Here is a 19,448-nt window from a genome sequence, read left to right as displayed (position 1 = left end):
GCGAAAAGCCGAGGCTCGAGCAAACTGAGTAGCAAAAAAGCTCTTAATCTTGGTGCTCACTTCAAACAGAGGCAATTTGGAGTCAACTTTTTCTGCACCACTGCCTCCTTCACCCTTTACTTGCTCAACAATCACCGCAGCGATGTCGTCTGCCACTATTCTGATGTCAGGGAGGGATCCAGACTCCAGCTGCTCAAACTCTTCGTCTGACATATCAGGCAAAAGTGTTTGAATTGAATCATGCACCTCCATATTCAGATTGACCTCGACAGTTTTTGATGTTGCAAGCAGGAGGATTTCTTCTGGTGAGTTTACAGAGGCTTCCTGGCTTTCTGGACTCAGGGATTTCACCTGTCATGCTGGCATCTTTTCCATTTTCACCGCTCCTGTGTGAAGCGGCGCTGATTGAGATTCTCGGTCTACCTGGTCGAAATGTGCACTCTGCTTTCATGTTTCCTGGAAAGTCCTTAATTATTTTGCCTGCATGTTGGACCAGGGAATTGAGTCTTTCTGGGCAAATGTTCTTTACATCTATTACAGGCTCTGCGTTGTCTGTTCTGGCAGTGAGAGCAGAGTTCACATTTTCTATAACCTGTAGAGTCCTCAGGCTTGTTAAGCTCTCAGAGCCTAGCATTGTGGAAGTCCACTGGGACCTTTAAAGCCTCAGCAAATGTGTGAGGAAGCGTGTTGCTCAGAGCAGACCGCACACACTCCTCAGACACAGCTTCAGCAGTGCTCTTAAGTGCCATCAGAACAGATTAGGTTAATAAAAATACCAGGTCCAAAAGGAGTTCTGCCAAAATGATCTTTGTGGCATCATCAGCTTCATCCAGTTTCAAAACTTCCAGCTGTTCGTGGGTTATCCTTTTAGGAAAAACATCAACTGGGAGGTGGACATCTTCCACGCCTAGGTGTAGCGCTCCCTCTGTATGTGCAGGTCCGTCCAGTTAAATCAGTTATGTGATTTGAGATAACCTGTCACTGTGAAGGAAAGTGAACGTAATGAGTAATTTCTGCATTTCCTTGACTTCCCAGAGCTAATTATAATGCGAGATCATTATAACACAGAATTGGGATCATAGGCTTAGCAACTATTGCTAAGCACCTGTAGCGTTGTTAGGCAGCCTCCTGCGGCACTTCATAACAACACAAATACAGAATAAAAACTTAGCAGACTTCATTTCATTTTCGTATTTTCTTAGTTCATTTCACTTTTGAGAACAGTGTCGAACTGTCTAATAAACTTGCCTGGAAGCCCATTTTATTTGATTTCAGTCTAGGAAATTGTAATGGACTGCATTGTAAGAATGAGCTGGTTCTAATGTTTGGGCACCTCATTCATTTTAAATAGGGTGGTGACTTCACTACCCACTTTGATCTCATTAATAAACATATACTGTAGTAGAATTATCACCTTAAGCCATGAAAGACGGTGTTGACTGATGCTTTTAACCTTACCGTTGTGAAAGAACTTGGCCTTCACTTGCGCAATAATGTGAAAAGCCGAGGCTCAAGCAAACTGATTAGCAGAAAAGCTCTTAATCTTGGTGCTCACTTCAATCAGAGGCAATTTCCCGTCAACTTTTTCTGAACCACTGCCTCCTTCTTTCTATTTGCATAGAAGGCAGAATTTATGGTTCTGGTAAAGAAAACTTGTGAACCTAAAGGGCTTAGCAAAAAAAGGGAGTCTTAGGCTCAGCAACCATCACTAGGTACCTGGGCTGTTGTTAGGCAACTTCCTGTGGCAACGTTTACAATGTACAATGTAACTTCTCAAAAACACAAACACAAACTATTGAATCCTTTTTTTATTTTCTGATTTTTTATTTCATTTCACTTTTAAGCACAATGTCAAACTGATATAAACTATTATCCACAGATTGGGCGTCATTTCCCTGGAAGCCCATTTTATCTTATATCCAGTATGTTCTCCATCAACCGTGACACTGTGTACATGAGCACGAACAACATTTTGCCACAGTTTTTTATTCATTCATTTACACGCTACAAAGATGGTCACTCACACAAACACCCGTCTTTCTCTCTCTCTCACACACACAATGAGAAATTGAGAGCAATTGTGTTCTTTTAATTGAGCTTCACACTAGTGCAGTATACGCTCTCCAAAATCCTGCAGGATTCAAGTTCAGAGGAAATAAAGATTATTTCAGAGAAAATATATCAATGTAATAACAGAAACGTTAATAATAACATTTACTGAAAGCATTTTTTACTATGGGAGAATGTATAATGTATGGAAACGACTTCAAAGGTGCTGCAGGTAACAATAGCTAGTGCCTTTTTCCTGAATGCACATTTTAGTATCCACCAGGTCGTCCATCAGAAAAATGCCAAGTCAAACATTAGTTTGTGTATTTTGACTTTATAGTACTTCATCCAGCACTTGGTTTTGATTAAGTCAACGCCAAAGTCTCTGCAGTTACAGCTCTCTTATTGCCCTCTGGTGGCTGCTGCAGGAACATTTGAAACTCCAGTCACTACTGTACAAACCCTCATGTAGATTATGTCAAATATGCATCAAGTAACATTTTGGTGCCATGTTCTTCCATGTATTGGCACAGTGTGTTGTATCTGTTCACTTCTAACGTGTAGCTTATTTTGTCCTGAATTTGTTAGGCCTCAATGTCTATACGGTGTGGGTACACGTGCATGACCTACTGGAAAAAGATTACACAATACTTGACCCAGATTTATACATAGCAAGATAGTGACCCAGATACGCAGAGAGCATACATTATAGATCAATAGCAACAACTCATTGTGTCAGCTTCATAGTTATGTGTGTGTGTCCACAGATCTCTACGTGAAGCTTTATGTGGTGAATATTGCCACCCAGAAAAGGATTATCAAGAAGAAGACCAGAGTGTGTCGTCATGACCGGGAACCATCCTTCAACGAGACCTTTCGCTTTTGTATGAACCCCACCGGACACTCTCTACAGGTAGCCCCAAACACACTTCATTACAAAAACAGACACACACACTCAAAGGTTGATAGTTTTGTAGCAGTATAGACAATAAAGGCCTTAATGGTTTGCTGTTAGTACTTTCTTTGTTAGTAGTTTCTTAGATGGGAACTCTCTCTAAAGCCGTAATAGGCCTACTGTGACCTTTAAAGGATAACTTGATTCAATTTCTAAATAATTGTGGTTTTTCCAACCACCATACAGATGCTAACAACAACACTGAATCTTCTCCACTGACCTCTGGACACACGTCAGTCTGCAGCTTTTTCGTGTGTGCCATAGACCTCTGTTGTTGTCCGAAATGTTTTAGAAAGAACCACTCTGGGTTTTAGCGTCAGTATGGTGAATATGTCAAAGTGTCTCTGGGCAAGACACTGAACCCCTAACAGCCCATTCCCCTCCCCAAGCCCGGGAGAAAGTGGGGAGTGTTGTGTCAGGAAGGACATCCGGACATCCAAATCAACATGTGGACAATGATCCGCTGTGGCGACCCTGAACTCACGGGATAAGCCGAAACAATTTAAATAAATAAATAAATGGTGATTGTGGACAAACGATTAATTTACAAAATGACCAAAGTTATGTTTTAAAGCTCATAAATCGACACACTGTATCTCATTTACAATTTGTACAAAAACACAAAAATGTAATAACAGATCCAGGTTAGGAGTTTATGTTACTGAGCTATTTGCATGATCTCTATCATCATATATAGTTTACATACATGAAATTATCTTCTCTCTCTGCCAGACGGTGTAAAACATTTTTTTCAGGAACATGACCATATTGTGACATAGTGTTTTCTGTTTTATTCCAGCTGTTCCTGGTGTCCAATGGTGGAAAGTTTGTGAAAAAGACCCTGATCGGGGAGGCATATGTGTGGCTGGACAAAGTTGACCTTCGTAAGCGAGTGGTGAGCTGGCACAAGCTGCTCGCCAGCACCGCCCAGATCCACTCGTAGAAAGAGGTTGATTCAAAATCTAGGCGGGAAGAGGTTTCGGGACACTTTAGTTACTCTTGTTTGGTGGAAAAAGAGTGTTTGGCAGTGGGCAAACTATCGCTTTCTTCAGTCTTTGTTTCAGGGCTTAGATAGTTTAACTTTTTTGTTCTGTCTTATTATAGTTTCAGTACTGTGGGAAGTTTGGAGGAAGTAGTTCTGTATTTAAAAGAACTGAACACATGTTTACAGGACGTTCAGTGTACAGTAGTGTCGTCAGGGCTGAGGAGGACACAGGTGCTGAGTTCAGAGTTCAAGCGCAGAATCAACCAGGTATTACATACTGTACTTTAAATCACCAACACACACTCACAGTCACACATACATGAACACAGGTATTTACATGTTTCGCAATCATTACCACAGAAGAGGAATTATAATTCTGACAGATACAGGGAGTGGACTTGTTTGCAGATTTAAATTTATTTTAGATGTTTAACTCATAAAAGATTTCTGTCATTGCTTTAATATGATCCACAGAGTTTTATTGATTTACAAAGCATTTTAGGAATAAAATACTGAAGACTCCACTATGGAGACCTTATTTATTTTTGTATTATGATATGAGCATAGAGTTCTATCATTTCTCTTCTCCTCGATTATTTAAGTAGTTAAAAATCTATCCTGGGAGGCAACCATAGTATATTTTATAACACACTACCTATCATTCCAGTTTAAGAGGAAAAGCATGTTTTTGAATTTATTAACTAAAACAACTACATGTTGTCTTTTTTTTTCACCTGAAACGTAAACTAACTGATGATTAATGTTTAATAAATAAAAATCAATATTAATATATATATATATCAATTTGGACATTATATATTGACGCATGAGTCGTTCTATTTGGTATGCAGTGCCACATGTTCTGCACAAAAAAAAATCACAAGGTTCACTTTGTATATAGTGAAGTGTTATAACTGGAAATGAATTATAACAAATATAGATAAATATATATATAGATATCTTTATCACAGACAATCGAGTCTTAATGATTGTGAAATAGACTTTATTTATCCATGACACCCGTTAGAATGTGAGACATTTACCCTTTGGGATTTGCGCATTCCTTGGTTTTCTTTGTAAGATGTGTCCGTCCTGCTTCCATTTGTCAGGGCAGTCCGCTCAGCGACGCACGCTTTTGTGGTATTTTGCACTTTTCCTGCTTAGAATGTAAAACAGACATCATCATCCAGCTAAAAGTGAGATATGTGAGAAAGTAAAAAGAGCTCCGACAAGGGAACAAAAGACAAATGTGCTGGAAACTATACATGAAAAAGCACTATTGCCATTCTAAGATACAGCAATGCTATTACAGTAGCATGTGTATGTTTTCTTATCGGTGTCGTCTTGATATTCTCAGTTTTATTTCCTATTCATATTGTGTTTAAAATGTCAACAATGCCCACTTTGTTCTGAGAAAAGTCATCCCATGTGCTTATGCAGGGGGTCAAGAGGTAGTACAGCTAATACAAACATTTTCAGTCAAACCTAGCAGTGAAGCTTCACTTAATATGAGTGATTTCTATGCAACATCCGCTGTATAAAGGTAGTATGTGCATCTTGACTTGCCTGTCACTTGGTAGGAGAGGAAACATTGTATTGATTTTCCTTTTGCGCTGCTGTTTTTATGGTTACTGCTTTAACTTGATTTTTTAATGTATTCTTTTGTATTGCTACATGGATCTTTATTTATTGCCTGTGAGACTCTTTCATATGTTGTATTATATTTGTTTACAGTACATATCAGGTGTACAGAAAAGAAGAATTTTGTTTTTATACACAATGCAGTGCTTGTTTACAACGTTTAGAGGGCCTGAAACTCAGAGATCCAACTTTTTTGCCCTTGTGCACGAACACACGCTCACATATTGAAATTAACATGCACAGATTCCAAATTTCACCTAGTAACAAAGGTTACAGAATATTCATTCTTAGGTAAATTACTCCCATCTTTATATGCACTTCCCTGTTTGAATTGTTAAGTTTTCCAGTATGTGTATGAGGGTTACCAAAAAAAATCACAACATTGTAAACAAAAAAGTTATAAAAAAGTAGAATTACATTTGTGTTCTTTTATCCTTCATCATTTATATCCTGTGCTTGTGTATGTCCATCCATATCATTGGCTCCAGTGAATTTCTCTTCTTTTAAATGTCTGTTTCAAAATTTGATCTCATAACACACTAACAATTCCACACGCTTACACACAGACACATGCCGATGCCATCTCCCTATTTCCAGCCTTGTAAATACATAGCTTTTTTATTCAGGGGTTTGGGGGAAAATAGCTCTTTTAGCAGACAAAAATGGTGTATGATCACGGAAATTAAAAAAAAAAGTTGTTTTTCTCTTGATCAGTGTACAGTGGATAGACTGAGAAACGACCTGTGATGTCTGTCTATAGGACCCAGACTTACCCCACCCTGCACACCAAACACTAAAGGTTTACCAGAGTCTAACTACACAGAAATCTATCTTAACAACTCGAGTAGTTGGAGAATTTAAATGTGCTCACACTGGATGTTGCATGTTTTGTTGGTGGTTCATACTATTTTTGTGTCCAGATATTATTAAAGAAAAAAAGAGTGAGGTAGAGAAAGATATTGAACAAAATGTTATAGAGGAGGATGTTCTGAAGAAGACGTATACAAATTATTAATGATGTATGCTGACTGTACAAAGATTATGCTTGTAAAACCTGTCTGGGTTTTTCACTTGTAAGTAAACAGAAAAAAATCTACTGTCATGGTTTCGTGATTGTATACAGGAGGTATTGATAAATTATGCAAATTGTGCTGTAAAAATGGCTGTTGCCCCATGTCTAAATATTAAATATCAGTACAAATGATGTGTTGTTGTTTATTACCTTTAAAATTCACTGCATGTCACATTATCAATCATAATTTTTTTTTTTTTGGTTATTTTAGATTAATTATATTATATACTTTTGTTGTTGTTTTGTTTTTTTTTTGTTTCATGAAAGATATAAAATAACGAATAGGAAATGTGAAAACAACCACAAAAAGATGCAATACAACCCAAAAATGCTGAACACCACCTCCTGGAACTATCTGCAAAAATTTAAAAATAAATGTGACCAAAACTGGACACAAAACGTCCAAACATACAAAATGCATAAAAAGAGACACAAGGAGTTAAAAAACAGACACAACATAACCAAAAACATGGGCACAGACTTTACAAACAGGCCTATTTTCTCATCCATCTATGGTTATTCTTATTTTTTTAAATTCTCTGATTGATTTATTACAGTAGCTGGTTTGCGGTTATGACACTAACCATATGAAATAGCTAAACATAACCACAAGATGGCGTAACGTGCTTCTTTTTCTTAAAGAAGTTTCCAGTATGGCGAGAAGCTGCCAATCAAAAGCCACACAGCCTACAGCCAAACAGCGCTTTTTCTTCTCTGATGCTGCCTGTTCTTCTTTCATTTCCTCATCTCTTCTTCTGTGGTACCGCTCCTTCCTACACTGAGGGTGTAACAGTCTGCCGCCTCTCACCCGCCTTCTCCCCAGAGACGAGCGGGCAGCCCAGGACAGAGCTGGCCACCCTTAGCAGCTTGTTCCAGTCTCTTCCTTCACAGACAGACATCATGATCAGACAACAGCGTGGTGGACAGCTGACGCTTCCACACAGTCATAGAATGTCCCTGTACACCGGGGTTGTTTTTTTAAACCATTTGGATTGAGTTAACTTATCTTTTTTGTTTTGCATAGCAGTGATGTTCAGAGTAAAACTGAAACAAGACAAGTACAGTTTATAATCCTGAACATCTGTGCACTGTCCTCTGTTCATGTCTCTCAAGCCAACATGGAAGCCAAGGACCAGCTTGCATATAGGACAGAGAAGGCCGTGAAAGCCAAACAAAGAAGCTGCAGAGCGCAGGCTTGCAATCTGATGAAGGATTAATCAGAGATTAAGTTGTCGTCATCTTAGGTTTTACAAACGATGAAGACTTGAACAGTTGCTCGTAGCCAGAATGCTTTGTTGTATTACGTGATGAAATACAATGATGCTGATGAAAAGGAATTAATTGTGCCTTGATTTGCAGCCAGTGGCTTCAAAGACTGGACATGTGTTGTTTACTTCCTGTGTGTCATCTGTTTAAATGAAGCCTTCGGATTGTCTCTGCAGGCGTAAAACGCAGCTAATTGGCACAAATGTTACCAGCAATGTTTCCCATTTTTGACTTTTGGAGAATATTCCTCCGCATTTTATGTTTCTGTATGTTACATTTGTTTACATTTACACATGTGTACATTTGTTTTAAAAGTTGCTTATATTGATTATATTTATATGGCAGCATTTACACACCTCTGTCTGCAGGGGGTTGATGGTGGTCTCTATCTACTGTGGATTTCCTTTGGATCTTTAAGCTACCAATACTTTTCTAACTTTCTCTGAAATACTTTTTATCAGCATTTATTCAAAGAAAATTGTCATTATGCACTGAATGCTTGAATGAATGTTTCTTTGTATGCGTGTGCGCATGTGTGTTTGCATCAATTTCCCATGTCATCACCTGCTGGGTGGTGATTCAGCTACAAAGCACCTGCTTCTGTCTGATGAGTCTGTCGCAAAAATCTGTTGGAAAGCTCAGTTTTTCAATGTATGAAATATATAAAAAGCATCCTCCTAACATCCTAAACACTCCCTGCACTCTAAAAAGAAAATAGAGGTATCAATAATACATGCAAAACTAGATTTCTGTATACAGCAAAAGTAAAGCAAAACTGTAGTTTCTTTAAGAGAACTGACACCACAAAAAACTAAATCTGTCTCATCATCTCCAGCTTCTATTTATTATACTACATATCCACCATTTTTGATGTGTTATATCTGAAAACGCTTGTTGAAAACTACAATGTTAAAAACTTAAACTCAGTGACCTTTTAAAAAGCCAAACCCAAGCACTGCTCAGTGTGTGTCCTGTGTGTTTACCTTAAAAAGAGCCTCAGGGCTGAGCCACATTAGCTGTGTAATTCAGTTGTGCTGGGTGGTCCACTTTACTGCTCCTTAATGGTGATCAACAAATAAATATGTCCTGTGAGGCCTGATGATGACTAATGTAAGGACTCTTCATCGTAGCTGATGATGTGATTATAGTCTTTCCATGGACACCGGCTGCAGAAACTTTACACTGCTGTTACTCTTAATATAGATATAGATAGATATTATATATAGATATATACAATACTGGTTTAGTGGTCCACTTTAAATGAACAGGTTTGGACCAGTTCTGTCTGATTTGATCACTTATAACTACTGGAAAATGATCAGATAGGACATTATTTTCCATTTCTTCCACTATATTTAGCACTTTCATTCATTTCTTGTCTCAAATTTTGTGATGTTACATCTGTCTTTCTGCAACTGTATGTATTTTAGTTTAGTTTACTTTCGTTTTTTTAGACGAGGATTTACAGGACGTGGTTGTCTTCTCTTGTGATTCTTGCTGAAAACGCTCACCATCCGATCAAAGGATGCCAGGTTCCCTTCCAGATGCCTCTCTTTTGTCTACATTACACCCTTTCCGTCTCCTCCTCCTTGTTTAATGTTCCCCGTCTTTCATATTCACCCTCTTCATTCCTCTCCTCAGTAACGCCCCCACTGTTCTCTCCCATTCTCTCCCTGATGGATCCCTCAGATCCTTCACTTCTAAAGATGTGTTTGTTTCCTTCTTCTGCCTTCAAAGATCCGGCCTGCCTCACACAGGGGCCTGAAAAATATGCTGCTGCTGTCACCTCACGTGTGGGTTACTGAGCGGCGAAGCTGACCAAAACGATCTGGTGACGCCACCTCATGCAAAGTTACCACATGCATCAGCCTATCAAAGGTCAGATGGGGGTCAGACATGCATTCAACGTGGATTGACGCAAATCTTGTCGCAGGTCTGTTTATTTTGACCATTTCCCTCTGTCTCTCTGTTTTTTTTCTCTAATTATTTCAACCTGCCAGTTTGCTGCAAGACCCTTTTCCATAGCTCAACATTCTGCTGACCCTCATTCTTGTCACTTTCTCTGCTGTAGTTTTATGCCTCCCTTTTCTTCCTTCCTGTCTTTAGCATCAAGTTTAGTTCTTACCTACCTGTGCGTCTGGATTTGAGTCCTCCCCGCTTGTGTGCTCCATACACCAGCTGTGACAGCGTGATCTCCAAAGAGGAGTCGTCACTATTGAACTGAGGCATTTCAAATTTGTTCTGTGAGCTTTTGTTCCACATTGCAAAAAGGACAGCAGTCAGATAAGGAATGAAAGCAAGAAGATAATGTGTAAAATAATGTGTTCTGTGAATCAGAACGCCACGTTGGTGCAGCCTGAAATATCTCAATAACTATTTGATGGATTGTCGTGATATTCACACAGCGTACATGTTCTGCCGGTTCTTAGCTCCACTATCAGGTCAAACTTTTTGTGTATCTTCTCTTGTAGTGATACTACACATTTACTGAACCGTAGGGTAAAAACCATCATGGCTTTAATTTAATAATCTTTTTCTGTTGGGTTGAATTTTATTCCATTAGTCCAAAGTGGACATCTGGAAATGTGATGCCAGTGTCTCGATATTGGATAAAACCAGAGTCTGGGAACATGAATATGACTTTTTTTTAAAAAACGCCTGGCAAATCACTATATTCACTGCTTACATGTGAGGCTGAACCATATCCTCTTACATATGTGACTGTTACCTAGTGTGCACGTGACTGAACTAAGGGTCATGTTAAGAATCTTATCATCATTTGCTCCATTGAGAAATAATCTTTCAAATGACAACATTGACAAGTGCAAAAGCATAAACGTAATTTTGTGAGGAAGAAAAAATGTTTTATATGTAGAAATTGCACAGGACAGCTAAGACCCCTCATGTCCAATCACTTCAAATCCTGCCTGCAGCCACTGTCCTGTCACTGGATGCCTTTTTAACCCTAAGGCCATCCTTCACTGGGCCATAACATCTCCTCCTGACAGACTAGCTTTCACTAATAGTAATGTGATCAGTCAGTGCACAGAGGGGACTGAGGCTGCCCCTGTCCCAAGTCAGGCATCATATCACACACACTCACCATCACTTCTCTTTCAACCGAGTCAACAAGGCACAACCATGCCGGCCATCACCAAGGAGGAGACCGTGCTTCGAGAGAAGAGGTGGGTGTTTTTTTGGAGTGGTGACCTACAAAAGCAGTGTCGTTAATAATGACGACTAGTCAAAGATAAAAGTACCAGATGTGAGAAATTTATAAAAATGCAGTCTTAAAGGAATAGGACCCATTTTGGACTTTTGGTTATGTATATAATTTCTTGTCAACAGTGAAAATGATGTCAGTTACTCATCTATAATAAGTGTACAACTGTAACCATGTAAATCACATCCAAACCACATGAGGAAGTTTCTCCAGCTTCCATCTTGTTCCATCTCTTCCTTTCTTTAACACTTGGATCTGACAATGAAGGATACATCTGTGTCAGCTTATGTGGAGATAAAACACATGTCCCACCATTCGCTGCCAAGAAGACACTGTGTGGGAGAGATGCTGATTAAACTTTAAACTTGGAAATCATTTGTTGCCAGGGAAACGCACTTGCCCAGAAAAATTAATAAATTAATTGTGCTTGGCGGCCTGTGGGGGGAAGAAGAGGAGGGAAATAATATTTTTGCATGAATGCAGTTTCTTGAATTTTCCTCTTTGGTGAGGGCTCAGCAGTCTATACATCTATTTGTTTTGTCTTACAAACTACTGAAAATGATGAAAGGATGTGACAGTGACACTTCAACTTTTCAGACAGGAGCCAGATTTCACAGATGCTTCATCATATCGTATCATATCATGTGGTTCGGGCTGCTCTCTGAATGCGTAAAACTTGCATTTTTTTCACTGATGTCAGCATTAAGAAAAGGGGGAAAAAAGATTATTAAAAATGCAGGATAAGCACTGTGTGTCTTCTTTATTTGGCTTTAAAGTGCAATTTGATGTGAAAAATGGCCAGGGGTACATTTCAAATGTTATTTGAATAAAATGCAAAAACATTCGCCCTGCAAAAGTGTTTTAATGAGTTGCTACATTTTAAGAAAATTAAACCTTATTATTAAGAACTTTTTCCTCATCTCTGCCGCTTTAAGGAGGAAACTGATTATTCACAGCTTAAAGGGTGGAAATGTAACACTAAAGAGGATGGAGTTATGGTTTATTAACGGGCAACCAATACTAAACACTGTGGTTTTGTCATCAGCTTAGTTTCTGCTATTTGCTCTTCTTCACTTTACTGAATATTTATCTGTCATGCTTTGCCCTCTCTGTACCGCTCCCAGAGTTAGCTCACATGTATGATAAGCACTCACTGGTTGGGAAAACAACAGCCTTGTGGCTCAGTTGTGAGGAATTGATGTGGAGACGGCAAATGGGGTTGCTAGGCGACGGCAGGCGGGCAATTCCCCGGACAGGTGGGTGGGGTTGGCATCTGGTGATAACGGCCACACCTGCTGCCCGCCAAGCATGTACACACAAACACACACATTCCTTACTCACTTGGAAACATAACCTTTACATCAACCCCCCCTCTGTCACTGCCTGTTACACAAACACACACACACTTGCATCCTTGATTTGATCTGTTTTTCTGCTCTTTACTGGAAACATGTCCTGAAGCAAACTGTACCTTTGTGGCCAACAGGTTCAAATAAAAGTGCAGTGAACCACATAAGCATGAACCACATAACCTTTACAAATAGTTGAATCTCAAATGCCCAATAAGAAAACATTTTCAGTGTTTATGTCCAGCTGAATCCATTTTAACCTGTGTTGAGATTCATTTCAGCCCTCTTCAGTAAAATGTCGGACAAAAACAGACCAACATTTAAGAGACTTTGTCCTACAGTTGATGATAGTGAATTATAAAACCAAAACAAAAAAGCTGAAAGACACCAAAATACCCTTTGGAGCTGAGTCCGGAATACTAATTGGTGGATTTGCTGCTACAAGTGTTTTTGACAGAAACATTAAAATTATAGCAGCTTTAAGGATAAAAAAATACTGCAACATAAAATAAACTAATCTTTTATGGGAATGAGATGTATTTAGTCAAACTAAATTTGTGGTTTTTGAGAGGCTTTTGTAAAACAGAGCTAATCCCTGTGAAAATCCCGTATAATCCTATTTGAAAGAGTGTTGCATTTGCTCGCCTGGTTCAAAGACAGAAGCAGCATGACGGATTTGTGTTGGATTTTTTTATTTTATTTTTTTAATGTGGTAACACGTGGTGTCTTTTCCTTTTCTCCAGAATTCATTATAATTTCACAACAGACTTGTGGCATTTTATTATTTATTAACTTCTAATTTCCTCCCCTTTGTTAGTCTGGTTCTACTTGTGTATCTCTCTCTGCTACGACTCTGTAGATATACTCCTCTCCCTCACCTCCGATTCCTGCCCTGCAAGAGGTCCCAGGGGAGCATCGCTTACATGAGTGATAGTGAAACCTGAGTGAGGGAACATCCACAGCTATTTGCACAGTAAATCTATTTGTGTGATATAATAGCAGGTGAGCAACACTTTGCCTTGTTTGTCTGCTGTGACCCTATGGCAAACAAAGTCAACTCACGTGCAAGCACAGGGCACAAATACACACAAAAACACCAAATTTTAAAGTCAGACATAATAACTTTGAGGTTCCATAATAACCAAGGAACTATTCTTTAACTACTAGACAAATTCTTTCGAAAGTGCAGTATATTCTTCGGGTATTTACCTTTTTGATTGTCCCAGAAAAATGAAATGTCACTCCATATTATGTTAGCTACAGCCCTTGGAGCAAGTGGAATTTATTATCACATTTCTGCATAACCACATTTGCAATTTGCAACTTCACTGTTGCAAATGAAATGAAGGCTTATAATGATAATAAATGACAATAAAACAGCAAACTTTGACCGGATGGGAATAATTTCTGGTAACAATTTGCTGAATCTCACATGGGAAGCAGTCAAAAAACAAAACAAAATTGCTTTTGGCAACACATGTGAGCAGACACAAGCAATGATTGTCGTTCGCACAAAATTCCAAGCTGGGTTGTGGTGAATCCTTGTTATTGGGGGAATCAGAGGAAAGAGAAAGGTCAACTCTGGGAGGTTTTATTTGGAGAATGGAGCCCATGTGGTGGACGCAACTTTTATGTTTCATATCTGATAGGATTAGAGCATTTCTAGCCCTACAAAGAAAGCAAAAGAAAGCATATTATTCTTATTTAGACTATTTAGGTAGTTTGCTTTGTGATCACTTTCAGCTGGAAGTTGACAAAGCTCATTAATGTGACTGTGGGTGTAGAGTTGCACAGTAGCCTCTGTCTCACTGTCTCAGAGACAGTTTTTACTGAGATCTTCATGTACATGTTTCTGATAAATTAAGGTATATTAAAGTTCATTAAAGCAGTGTCTTAAATCTGCACAAATTAATGGGCAATGCTCTGTATGCAGATTTACATTTTGATGGCTAATGTGCCTGTACACGGACAGTTTGGTACAATTAAACTGTTTGACTTCACATTTTAAACTTTGTTTTCAAATCCCTTTTACTTTCTTTCAGTTTTTACAGTGGCTGCTGAAGAGGAACCCGCAAAAGAAATATGTTCGATACCTGCCCGTTATTTCACGGGACCCGCGTAGCTACAGCGAGAAAACCGTAAATGTTGGTGGTGATGTGCGCCGGGAAAAGTAAAAACACTGTAAGAAATGTCATTAAAAGATCCCGCGCTTTAAAACGTCTCCTCATAGTGTCACCAAGTGTTGCTCTGTTGTCCTAAGAAGTAAAAGTCGACACGGTGATTTAACTTTTGTCCCAGTTTTGCCAATGTTTTTGTCACAGTTCGACAGAAATGTCTAAATCCGTAAAAAAACGACACTTAAGTAATACATGTAAATACAAATAATAAATATTAAAATGCATGGATTTTGAACTCTATATGCCTCTGTAACACAGTCTGAACCGCACAGGCCTCCTGCTGAACCGCTTTCGATTTTCTTTGCAGTGTGCGGACTGGCGGCCGAGCCGAGGACCTAAATGCGCCCTCCCCCTTTCTCCTTTGAGTTTTTGACACATGCCGTGGACTCGCGCTAATAGCCTGTCGCAGACTGAGATATACACGGTCACACATACACTCGCTGAACCAAAAAAAGAAAAAGGAAAAAAAAAAAAAAAAAAGCACAGTCCTGCGCTCCACCGGTGAGGGGGGAGCGGGGGGGACATAGACACCAGAGGAGATTGGTTTCCAAACGCACACCGATGGCGGCGTGAGGCGTTTGGATGAGAAGTACGCGCCGCGCGGTGGCTTTGTGGAGCTTTTTTTTTGCGCGCGCGTGTGTGTATGTGTGTGTGTGTATGCATTTCCTCGTTGTCTGGATTCACGTGTAGGAGAATAAACAAAGCTATGGATTACTCCGTCTGCCTACTTTTACTCCTGTCATCCATTTCCACCGTGTCGACCGGACAATTCCCAGCAGCGCAGATGTGAGTACAGCTTCAAAACATCCTGTTGGCTTTTTTTTTTTTTTTTTTTTTAAAAGTCGTGCATAATGTGCTGTGTGGAGCAGCAATCACATCCTGGTAGCTTTAGAGCCACTATCTATGCTGTGATATGATTGCCGATTACTTCGGACACAACTTCCCCCTGTGAAGCATGATACTTAAACGCACTGTCCATTTGCTGTCACATGAGTCATCTCAGGACGACAGACAGAGAGACAAACGTGCCTCAGATGTCCCCAGACGTCTTCCTTATCTATTCTTTTTAGCATCCACACACAGGGACGATTCACGTTTGAGGGTTTATTTTTCATCACAGGGCAGTCGATACTGTAGCTGGAGGGACAACACTTGGGACAGTTAAACCTGTAGGACAGATCTGTTCTGTCAAAATAAAAGAACGGTGAGCTTAAATGGTTATTTCTGCTGCAACGTGCAACTCCCCAGTGTGAATTTATATTTTCAACAGGCCACTAGTTCCGCCATTGTTTAGGCTCAGTCACACTGTATGAGTTGAAACCTCTCCACTTGTCCTGCAGGATGGTAACTTGGGCTGTAAAGTTTGGTGATAAACTGGAGCCTGGCTGAGTTGAGGTTTCTCTGCCTCAGTCGGTCTAAACATGTCTCACTGTCTCTATGTCTAAGTTTGCAGGGCAACCTTAATAGATGGAGCAGATGATATTGCCACAGTCACAGCAATGCCTTTCCCAAATTAACCAAACATGTGGGTGTGTCAGTCCCCTCAGTTGCCATTTAGTACCTCACATTTGAGCAACAGGTTTAACATATTCCAGATTGTTCTAATAGAGGCAGGACTCCAAGCATTTAGCTTTAGATGCAGCCCAAGTACCCTCTACCCCCCCAGAGAAATGGCGAGCCTTGATGGCACTCAGCCTAATGGCCGAGTATGATGTCAGACTAGGAGAGCGGCCTGCTCCCTATATTTCATGGGCACTAAGTGGATTGATCTGTGGGTTGTGGACATGATATTCACACGGGCTTGGCAAGATGCAGACTTTCACCGACACAGTGGACTTGCTGAGTGAAACTGGCAATCTGGTCCAAAAAAAGAAGATTAAAATTCACAGCATGATTGGCAGAAGCTCCTAATTTCAATTAGGAAAACTTAATTTAAGTGTCCAATGCCAGAATCGAACTAGAAAATCATCCGCCATCTCCCAAAGACTATATCTTGACATTTGCTGCATGGCCATTAGTAATTATCAGCATTGCTTTAATGCAAAGTACAGCTACTAGTAATCTTGGTGTACTCTTGGTGATTGTTATTTTGAGTGACAAGCTTCATGTTGACTCCTAAAGGGGAAAGTCAGAGACACTAGAAGGGCAAGGATAGAGAGGCTGACCCAGTGTGTTTCCCTAGAGGAAACTCAGAAATGTGAATAGGCAAGGTCTTAAGTAGCTCAGTGCTTTATGACTAAAAATTTATTATTTTTTTTCTTTCTTTCTCCGTCACCTCTGAGTCTCATGGGAGTATGACTGCATCTCTGGGCTCCATCCCTAACCTCACATGTCAGTGTGTGTGTGCTTCAGATTTTCTTTCTCTCAAACCTTCCCGCTCTCTCTATTGCTCTGTCTTTCCATCCTGTTCTAATCCCTGTCCATTATCTTTCCACCCAGCTCCCTATGTCTCTTGAGCGCGCTCTCTCACCTCTCCTCTCTTTGCTGCCTGAAGGCAGGTGATTAACATCATCGAATCTGAAATGCAAAGGCTGATGTCATAGAACTGTGCCCCAGAGATCTCGGCGCCAGCTAACACATTGAGAGATCAGAAGGGATAAAAAGAAAGGAAAGAGACGGAGAGAAAAAGAGACAAGAAGAAAATGGAGACTTGGCCTTGTTGATCCCATAAGTATTCTTTATTTGCATACAGTGCAGCATGGATTCTCCATGAGCATCGTGTTCAACATCACAGCCAAAGTCAGAAGACATGTCCACATCTTAGTCACCGAAAGACATATTTTGTCTAGATCCTGTCTTTTTCTACAGTTTGTCACCCTCTGTTCTGTTTCTCCCACTCTCACTTGTGTTTTTTTTTTTTTTTTTTTTTTTTAACGCTAGCTAGATTTCATGCTTAGCCAGTTAAACAACCGTGCTTCTTGTGTTCACGGCCCTGTCTCTGGAGATCAGTGTGCACAATGTGAGGAGGAACTTCATCTCACCAGAGAACAACACAGACAGTTGTTTGTGTGTGTGTAAAGATGTATAGCAGGTTCCTGAGGTATGAATTTACTTCCAGAGGGATGTCAACACGTCAGTAACTTTGCTGAATTCAGAGGAACAGGTAAACCTTTTCCCTTCCAAAGATGAAGTGCCAAAATTACAATGAGTGGTTTTAGAGAAGGACTGAGGAGTCTTAACCGGTGGAACCAACAAGTCCTTTTTTTTTCTTTTTTTTTTTTTTAAAAGGACTCACGTGGCTCGTTATATCAAAGCTACAAACTGTTGTTTCAAACTGGAATCAAACTCCAATCTCCTGTGTCAAGGTCCTCTGCCTCAATGACCCATGCTACCACCCACTGGTAAACTTTGTGTCTGAATATCAGAGGACTGCATTATTCTCTGTACAGCTGCCGTGTGTTTCCCCACACTAATAGGTTTATGTCAGTCGTATTTTACAGGACTGTAAAAGAACTGAACTTCTCATAGTGTTCAGTAATCAACATCTGTTGGAGAATGTTTTTGAATGTAGTTTACTTTAATTAAAAGCAATTCAGTTTGCTTCCTCGGTTTCTCTTGTATGATGTATTTATATCTGTTTTGACACTTGTCTCATCCCAGTGGCCTGTAGTGATAGCGGTTCAGTACCCACTTGAATGCACCCATATGCATGACCTAACTCCCTCTGCATCCCAGATGCCTGGACTCGTTGCTTATAAACAGTTCAGTCAAAGTGCAACATATTACAGTGACGAAAACTCTCAAGCATGGAGATGGAGAGAAATATAGATCTTTAACTGTAGGCTGCTGTGCTGTGGTCAGGCCGACGTAGAAGTCGGCTTGTAGCATAGAGAAGTGACTTGGTAATGATTTTACATGCACAGTTGATTCATCTCATCGGGATTTGAACCAGAAAATTTGCATATATCCCTGGAAATTAAGGCTGACTGCAATTAAATTGGCCTTTTTAATAATATTTTTACAAATTCTGTTTTGTTTGTGTCAATGTAAAAGGCTTCAGGCTATGTTTCTCGATCAAATCACACATCCTTTGTCTTTACAGGAGAGATACAGAGATCGTCATCTCATCTAATATAAATGAAGAATAGGAAAAAAGGGAAAAAGATTGATAAATTAGATTTCCGTATCATATGTAACTTGGAATATGACACACATAGAACAGGGACTTTTGAAGATGGGGAATGAAATGTAATGAGCAGATGGGAATGACCAGCTCAGGGCTGTCTAGGGTTTCCTTGGCCGTTACTTGCACCTCACAGCCACAAGGGAGTTTTGCTAGCGGGTGTATTTCAGGAGGCATGGGCCTGCCTCAAGTCAAGCAGCTGGATGCCTGTATCTGTTACACACACGCACACACACGCAGCAGTGAAAGATCCACGTCCATGGATAATGTTTGCTCTCTGTTCCCAGTTTTTTCTTTTACCCTCTCTCACAGTTTTACTTTTGGTTATTTCTCGCTTATTTCCCATTGCCACACCCCCCACCCCCTCCCACTCAGCCCTCTTTGCCTCCACCTCAACTCTGGCTAAAATTAGATAAGCCTCTGTCTTTGGGAATGGGCATTGAGAGTCCTGACTCAGACGACGGTAAAATACAGGACATAGAGGTGTAGAGTGGCACTGGGCTTCCCATAAATCGCCCTCTGCTCCTGAGGTTCTGTAGATCTCTTGCTCATGTGTGGCCTCCAGTGTCTCTTTTTTTTCTGCATTTCCTCCCAAGAATCAAGATTAT

The 19,448-nt window shown here is 40.0% G+C and overlaps 2 protein-coding genes across 11 annotated transcripts in view; both read left to right on the top strand.

Moving 5' to 3' along the window:
• pcloa (piccolo presynaptic cytomatrix protein a) overlaps window positions 1–6,834 on the top strand; it is a 54,582-nt gene extending 47,748 nt beyond the window's left edge. For all 8 annotated transcript variants that reach the window (XM_067490466.1, XM_067490467.1, XM_067490462.1 and 5 more), the window contains 2 exons: window positions 2,817–2,962; window positions 3,804–6,834. In XM_067490466.1, coding sequence (XP_067346567.1) covers window positions 2,817–2,962; window positions 3,804–3,947 — 290 coding nt within the window. In that variant the 3' untranslated portion in view covers window positions 3,948–6,834. The remainder of the gene's footprint in view (window positions 1–2,816; window positions 2,963–3,803) is intronic.
• An 8,254-nt stretch (window positions 6,835–15,088) lies between these two features.
• The window catches only part of cacna2d1a (calcium channel, voltage-dependent, alpha 2/delta subunit 1a), an 82,879-nt gene continuing 78,519 nt past the window's right edge, over window positions 15,089–19,448 (top strand). For 2 of the 3 annotated variants that reach the window (XM_067490120.1, XM_067490119.1), the window contains exon 1: window positions 15,092–15,503. In XM_067490120.1, the coding sequence (XP_067346221.1) occupies window positions 15,361–15,503 (143 nt within the window). In that variant the 5' untranslated portion in view covers window positions 15,092–15,360. Of the gene's footprint in view, window positions 15,504–19,448 lie in introns of all 3 variants that reach the window. The other variant, XM_067490121.1, reaches the window with a different exon arrangement.

This window comes from Channa argus, chromosome 21, assembly GCF_033026475.1.
Source record: "Channa argus isolate prfri chromosome 21, Channa argus male v1.0, whole genome shotgun sequence".
Lineage (NCBI taxonomy): Eukaryota > Metazoa > Chordata > Actinopteri > Anabantiformes > Channidae > Channa > Channa argus.
Note: the sequence above shows the minus strand (reverse complement) of the source record. Positions and strands in the feature narration are given on the sequence as shown.